The sequence below is a fragment of the Gregarina niphandrodes genome (assembly GCF_000223845.1).
Source record: "Gregarina niphandrodes unplaced genomic scaffold scaffold00001, whole genome shotgun sequence".
Classification (NCBI taxonomy): domain Eukaryota; phylum Apicomplexa; class Conoidasida; order Eugregarinorida; family Gregarinidae; genus Gregarina; species Gregarina niphandrodes.
Genome location: NW_011645773.1, coordinates 91,295 through 99,085, shown reverse-complemented (window position 1 = coordinate 99,085; position 7,791 = coordinate 91,295). Strand labels below are relative to the sequence as shown.

The window sequence follows — 7,791 nt, the reverse complement described above, 5'->3', positions numbered from 1 at the left end:
GGGTGCGGGGGTGCCCTTTAGTCGTTCTTTGGTTGGCTCCTTGCTTGCTTGCGCTCGCTCGCTCGCTCGCTCATTTCGCCGCTCCCTCACTGGTTTTTTTTTTTTGGCCTCAGATCGACACCATTCTGTCCACGAAAAACAACACCCGTAACCATGGAGAAGGTCAAAGATCTTTCTTGACATTCTTGAAGAGTGGAGCGCTAAGAATTTCCTCGCCAGTGACTGCGGATCTTTGAACATTGGTTTGCATACGGGCGCGTATTTTCGAACGATGTGCGACCAGGTCCACGAAACCCGGTGCGATGTTTGCCACTTCTAACTTGTCGCGCACGGATTTCATTAACGTCATTGAACTCCAATCGTCGGGTCTGTAACAAATGAAAGTGTGTGCAATGTATGTAATGTGTGTGCACTCTGAATAAAAGTGTGTGCACTCTGAATAAAAGTGTGTGCACTCTGAATAAAAGTGTGTGCACTCGGAGTAAAAGTGTGTGCACTCGGAGTAAAAGTGTGTGTATAGTACATTGCGAAGGATGAGTGTTTATCTTGTTGGTGTACGGCTTCAAGTTCGAGTAAGAAGAGGTGCATCGTGATGAGTGAGTCATAGCCGGCCTCATGTTCTTTGGCGGTGGCGAGTCTAGCCTTTTTATTGGCCCCTTCTTTTTGTCCTCCCTCTCCAGAATGCTTCCGTTTTGATTCATTACTTGTTGGGGAGTTATCGCCCTTTGCAATTGACTTCTGGTTAGGATGGGTGGGAGGATGAGTGGGAGGATGAGTGGGAGTATGAGTGGGAGGATGAGTGGGTCGGATAGGATCATTGAGTATGTAGAGGGAATGTGGGTCTAGGATACATTTGACCTTCGATCCGTGTGTATGTAGAAGGAAGCGGAGACTGTCTAGACTTGTTGCTCCACGGTTGGATCCAAGTCGCGGGAATACAAATTCGCGACCTTCCGCAGCTATACGTTTAGTATCATAGATACCACCCGGAAATAAACGAACGATCTCCTTACCGAAGTCTGTCAACGTCTCCGGTAGCGGTGCAATGAACTTGTCATACACATGTAACAAATCCAGCAAACCATTGTGCAACACCACCGGCTTCCCATACTCGATTATTGTCTCGATGATACGCTGAGCACCATTCAATTTGACTGAATCTGCAACCGATTTATACACACAAGTAACATCCTGCAACCGCTCGTAATCTAGCCCATCATGTACCCACCGGTTCAAATCAAAGCCTTGCTCCTGTAGCCATGATAAACATAAGCTATCACACCCAAACACCGTCCGTCGGTCTCGCGGGTACAAGTGGAAGTTGTATGGACACAATACAAACCGACTTGCACCGTCATGTAACACACCGCCCAACGCGCCATCAGCTATAACGTCACCCAAACCACCCGAAAGGAAATCTCCAGAACCCTGATTCGAATCCTGTCCCTGGCCGGAATCCTGTCCCTGGCCGGAAGCTGGCGCCTGGCCGGAAGCTGGTGTCTGGCCGGAAGCTAGCGCCTGGCCGGAAGCTGGCGCCTGGCCGGAAGCTGGCGCCTGGCCGGAAGCTGGCGCCTGGTGAGCCTCCGCGTCCGGTTCTAGCTCCGCGTCCGGTCTCGGAGACTCGTCCGACCGTTTCCGTCGTCCCCGGCGGCGCTTCCCGGTCCGTTCCGCTCGGCCGTCATCCCCCCCTACCGCAGTGTGTTCCGGGTCCCCCGCTGGTTCGGGTGACCGCCGTCCCGAAACCTGTTCACGCGAGTTCGAATCCAGCCGCCGTGCACAACACACACCCAGCTGCACCGCCATGAACTTCTCCACCGACTGCGAACAGTGTGTATAGTACTCTTCTACAGTAGCCGACTTCTTATTGTTCACAAACAATCCAGAAAACTCTACAACAAGCCACTAATCAGTAGGGGAACAACCCCCCAAGTAGGTCACTAGTGGTGGCCAGTTCGCGTCCAGTTAGTTTATCACCGTGGTGTTGTTTCTCGTAGTGTTAGTTACCTAAATCCAAAGCCACGAAATCGGCTCTCCTAATCTCTTCGATGCAATCAGATAATAAGTCAGTCGTCATCTCGCACCTTTCTGCACCTATGCCTTCTGTTGCATTCAAGCTATTCCAAGTACGGCACTGCTTCCTGCCAGAACACTTTTTTAAATTCAGGTGTCATTCGCACTTCAGGTTGCAACAGTCATCGCCCGAACCATTTGTGGTGATGTATGGGGCGGTATCTGCGACACCGGTATGTCCCCCCCCCCCTCTGGCCTTGACCACCGATCGTGTTTTAGGTTTGTTATATATCGGCATGAAAGCAATGGAGGAGCAGTCACCACTAATGTACTGGTTCTACATCCTGCCGTGTCTGTTCGAGGGTCTGGCTTTGCTGACATCTTTGTCTCCAGATGCACCTAAAACGAGTCCACTAGCACGGCTACCGGCATGGCTTCTGTTGTTTGCCAGTTTTGTGAACATTCTCTCGGCCGTCGTGGCAATGCGCATTGCCTCACGTTATGCAGAACGTAACTTACTGCCCACAGCTTACCTTCGCCCAGATGCTGCCGGCCGCTTGATCTATACCCGTGGTGATACCGTTTCCGACCTCGTCAACGGACCGCCTGAACACATCAAATATCACACCGTCTCTTTGAGCAGCGACTCTGACAACCAGTCGTCGCCCCGTGGCACGCCAGAACAACCTCCTGTCGCTACCACTCCTGTCGCTATCACACCTGAACCTTTCACCGCCGCCGCTGCCGCCGTCTAACAACCGCGGGGACATTGGTGCGGAACAGCATAACTTCACACCCACAGGGACAACGTTCGAAACCCGACGACACCCACAAAACTTTTCTACAAACGCTAGACGCAGGTTCGTCTCTTTCTCCGGAGCTTCTTACCTACCACTTCCGAAGCACCGCCTCAAACAAATCCCTCCACACAAGAGTTAGTTAGTCAAACTCCGTCGGGGCTGACTGCTCACCTCTCAACCTCGTGGCGCCTCTCAACCTCGTGGCGCCTGTCACAGCTTCCTGGAATATAGTGTTCGTGCCCAAAATACCTTCTCGCGACTACGAGTGCCCTCAGACTACGAGACCTGTCGCAGTACGGGTGCAGCCGCAGTGCGGGTGCAGCCGCAGTACGGGTGCAGCCGCAGTACGGGTGCAGCCGCAGAGGTCTTGGTCTAGGTCTTCAAGTCGTCAGGTGCAAGTCTTGTCGGGGTTGCAGGTCCGCAAATTCGATATAGCGACAGGCGACGAGGACGGCGTCGACGAGGTTAGTGAACCCGGCCGTGACGGCGGCACAGGCGATGAGTTGTAGTCCCCAGTCGGAGAGGAAGTATTCGTTCTGACACTCGTTGTCGCTGCCGCCGTTGTGTTCGAACAAGTCGACTCGGCGATCGACGACGTCTGAAAAGGAACCGTCACTTACAGAGTTGACCGTAGACTTACAAAATTGACTTTGAAGTGCTTGCACGAGGTCCTCGACCCGGTCCAAGTTGCTTTCGGCCATGTGGGCTCGGAAGCTCGGTGGAAGTTCTCCAAACCATCTAACGAAATACCAAAACCGTCAGATTGTGGGGGACCGTCTTATTGCGGGAGGTCAATAGATAGGGGGGAAGGAAATGACCAGATGGGGGGAAGGAAATGACCAGATGGGGGGGAAGGAAATGACCAGATGGGGGGGAAGGAAATGACCAGATGGGGAAGGTGTTTTTTACTCATCGAGTTTAAGTGAGAGTGTAGTGCAGGCTAGTACAAGAGCCCGGAATTTTTTCTCATGGAGGAGTGCTTCGATGGTTTTAAGTATGGTGTTGCGTAGTGCGTAGATGACGCAGTCATCGTTGGTATCGATGGAGCTACTGAATGCAGATGTTGGTGACAGTTTGCGTTCAGGGGGCAGTGCGTGCATGACGATGAAAGCGTAGACATCTTGCACGACAATCGCATCTGCGTTGAGTAGTGCTGTATGAAGGAGTTCGCAGGCGTAGACGGCCCTTACGTCGCCGGGTCCGACGAGTTGTTGAAGAGGTAGAAGCATGCTACATGCCGCCCGTAGATCGTGAGACTGCAGGATGGTGTAAAAGGCACCAGGGAGCGACACTTGGGCCAACGGGAAGAGCACGAACGCCGCCACCAGTGGCTCATGTACCCGACTTAATCGAGCAAACTCCTTCAGCGAGTCTACTGGATAACGAGCATGCAAGTATCGCAACAATCCTGACAACGCACGCACAGACGGATCTCGACCACAACGCAGCAATGCCCTCTGCACCTCCTCCACAGTCATCACCTCTCCCAACATACTCAAACCGCCTCCCGACTGGGACGTCTCCACACCAGACCCAATGACTCCGGGCTTGGGTGCAGACACAAATCCAGACCGCATACTCACCGGAGTGCCTGAGGCGAGACCCCCCGAAGGCAGACCAACCGAAAGCAGACCACCCGAAGGCGGACCGCCTGAGGCAGGTCGACTCAGCGCCGCGGAACCGGTGGCTGCTTCCTCGACCAAGCCTGTCGCGCGTCCAGCGATACCGCGCTCGGGAGTTGCACGTCCAGGGGCTACACGTCCAGGGGTTGCACGTCCAGGTGAGCCGTTAGCGGCCGTTTTGACGGCGTCGATTGCGACGGTGAGTAGGTGCGTCACTAAGTCGAAAAGCGTGGCCTTGGAGAGTTGATTGAAGAGCGCGGAACGGCGCGGTTCGTGGTAGAAGGGGCTAGTGGGGCTGGTGCAAAAGTCAAGCACGGCGGAGGCGAGGAATCGGCGTGATCGAAGTCCGATAAAATTGCCCTTGTCCACTGCAGAAACCAGACAGTCTGCGGTCGCATCCGCCGCCATCAGGATGCCTCCCGACCACGACTGAGGGCCACTAGCCCAGGAGCCCGGGAGGCCGGGGCTGGGGGTGGCAAGAGGTGGTACCTGGGGCGTAACGGCTGCCCGCTCACCGTTTTGTTCTCCGTCCGCAACAGGCGACCTCGCGCCAAGTTTGGCGCCAGCGCCGGCATGGAGTGCGAAGACGCTGACAGCGTAGCGGAGAGTGTAGAGTTTGGCTGTCTTGTCACTGACAGGTGGTAGTGCCCGCGGACAGATGAGCGAAATGGGTGCGTAAGGGTGAAGTTGGAGTGAGACGAGGATATGTTGCACACCGTCCCGTGTCTTGGCGATGAGTGAGACACCGCCGATGGTAGGGTCCGCGGCGTCGGTTGTGGTGGTGTCAGTGGCTTCGTGTAATTCGCGGAGTCGACCTGCGCACTCCAGCTGCGTCCGTTCTGCGCGTTGTGTGCGCTCTAGCGCTTCGATGGACTCGCGCCGCCGACCTCGCGCTAACAAATTCGCCGACACTCTTGGACTCGACGGCACGAACACTTCAGATCCCTCCGAGTAAGCCGACTCCGACCCCACGCTCGGCCCACTTATCGGCGCCCTACCTCCCTCCGGCTGGACCGCCTTCTGGGCCGTTCGGCTGTCTTCAAATACCCCATCCCGCCCCCCGTTGGGAATCGAACTCGGACCTTCCCGCTCCTCAGATGAGCCGTCCTTTCTTCGCTCTCGGTCCCACGACACGTCTTCGGGGTCGTCATCGTCGTCCTCAAGGCGAAGCGTTACGCTGGAAGAGAGCGACGTGTTATCGAAAGACAGTCTTTTGGCGATGAGCCCGCTCACTACGTTCCAACCGGCTCCGACCAAGTCGCTGTCCTCCTCGTCGTCTTCATCCGCGCTCTGATCACTCTCACCGCGGATTACCAGTTTGCGGGGTGAGGCGCGATGTCGCGGGAACAAGTGGCTGCGCTTAGGCGCCATCCGCACCTGCCGTTGCGCCGGCGACAGACTCCCCACCGCGCCAGCCGCTACGACCACGCCCGGACCGGGCACTGGCAACAACCTGCCCGCCTCCACCACGGAGCCGTCTCTGTCGCTGGCCATGTCTCTGCCTCGAGTTTCAGTCCCGTCTTGATTTCTTCCATCTGGAGTTTTGTCTTGAGCAGTCTGATTCAAAGGACTAGTACCCCTGGCAGGGGTGAGAGTACCCCTGGCAGGGGTGCGAGTACCAGAGCGGGCGGAGCTACGTTGCATATCGATGCTGGCTGCGCGTTTGCGAGGCGAGAGTTCGGGGTCTGCAGCAGCGTCTGTGCGTAGCATGTACTCGATCCCGACGACGTCGTGTTTGGTTGGGAAATGGCCGGTCGTGGTGACGGGCAGGATTTGGGAGCAGTCAGTGGCGATGGGGTCTGAGAGGACAAAGGCGACGTGCGCATAAAATGCGGGTCGGCGGTAGGAGCCGATGGAGGTCTTATTGAGCACGACGCTACCAAGCCGAAGTGTATCCTTCTCGTCTGTCACGAGATAAGTGAAGAGGTCCGAGGCAAATGTCAACGACTTGAGCGGCGCTGGCGTCCTTGCCACGTACAAGCAATCGAAGCACCACAGCTTCGTCGCCGGCAACGCATTCGTTCCGGGCACGCCAGCCGGCGTTGCCGCCGCATCCGAGATCGAAGCACTCCGACCCAAGACGCGATTCGGCGTGGTGTCTTTGGAACCCTTCCGCGCCTCACTGTGCTTACCCAATACGTAGCCGAGCTGCTGGTTCTCTTTCAACGCCGAAAACTCGACGCTGCCCTTCGGCGCGTACGCCGCACACGTGTGTGTGCCGGTGCATATGCTAACAAACGGATGTGGCCGATAACAGGCAATCGAGTTCTGAGGGTAGTAAACGCAAAACGGCGGCGGGAACGCCTCGTCGAACTTGAGCCGGAGTCCCTGACTCGTCACGCCCGCTAGCGGCAACTCTCGGCTCGGCGTACTCGTTTGAACCAACTCCAACACCGCCCGGAAACGCGCGTCCTGCAACCTCGCCTCCTTCGAACCCTCCAGGGTCTGCCACGTCGGCACCAGACATGGTGCCCAGCGGTTTTGAGCCGCAAGCACCGTCAACAACAGCGGACAAGACACAGTTGGTTTCAACTTGCCGCGGAACCTCAAGCACAGCGTTCCGGCGGACACAGTCGCCGCGGCAGCGGCGGCTGTGCCGCCGCCGCCGACCATGCCTGTCAGGCCGGCGAAGCCGCCGGCGATACCGCCGGCGATGTTGCCGGCGAGCGTGGTCACGCCGGTAGTGGTAGAGCCGGTGGCAGTGTTACTGCGTTCGTTGGTGCCTTCGGCAGCGTTCGGCTCCACTTCGAAAAATATAGTGGAGAAGAGCGTCGTGCCGACGCCGTGAACGCTGAGACACACGGTGAAGTATAGGATGGTGTCGGTGAGCCAGCCCATGGCACCACGGGGCATGAGGGTCGGTCCGACGTTGAGGGTATACCAGACGCGTCCGTCGCCCACGACGAGGCGTCCAAAGACGCGCAGGTCGACCGTGAACAAATAACTGTGTTCCGGTGACTCGAATACACGGTCGCAATACAACGGCTTCGTCAACAGGTCTAGACGAGGCATGGCGCCCGCGTCCACGTAGCGGTAATAGTTAGTCTTGCCACGTAGCACCACCCGACTGGACGGTGAGACCAAACAATTGCCTGGAATTACGACGTCGTACACACTCAATAAATTGCGCACACCTATCAACACCTTCGTGCAATCTGATGCCCACAATACCGGCGGACTCCGAGAAGGTACACGCAATGTCTGTGTCAACTCGCCTGCCCTTGTGTACCAATATAGCGTGCTACTTCCCGGTCCCACGGCCCCCTCGGCACTTTGGTCCTTTAAACTTCGACCTTCCTTTAAACTTGGGCTTTGCGGACTTTGGTCATCGGGAGGACTCTGGCCATTGGGGGGGCTCT

At 56.6% G+C, this 7,791-nt stretch overlaps 2 protein-coding genes across 2 annotated transcripts; both read right to left on the bottom strand.

Annotated features, from left to right (window-relative positions):
• Positions 1–163: 163 nt before the first annotated feature.
• On the bottom strand, positions 164–2,074 carry GNI_001690 (CAF1 family ribonuclease; the record flags this gene model as incomplete). Its single annotated transcript, XM_011130178.1, has 3 exons — positions 164–368; positions 524–1,844; positions 2,005–2,074. 3 exons carry the CDS (start codon positions 2,072–2,074, stop codon positions 164–166), a joined length of 1,596 nt encoding a protein of 531 aa, XP_011128480.1.
• Positions 2,075–3,190: 1,116 nt separating this feature from the next.
• Positions 3,191–7,444, bottom strand: GNI_001680 (hypothetical protein; the record flags this gene model as incomplete). Its single annotated transcript, XM_011130177.1, has 2 exons — positions 3,191–3,548; positions 3,720–7,444. 2 exons carry the CDS (start codon positions 7,442–7,444, stop codon positions 3,191–3,193), a joined length of 4,083 nt encoding a protein of 1,360 aa, XP_011128479.1.
• Between the last annotated feature and the right edge of the window lie 347 nt (positions 7,445–7,791).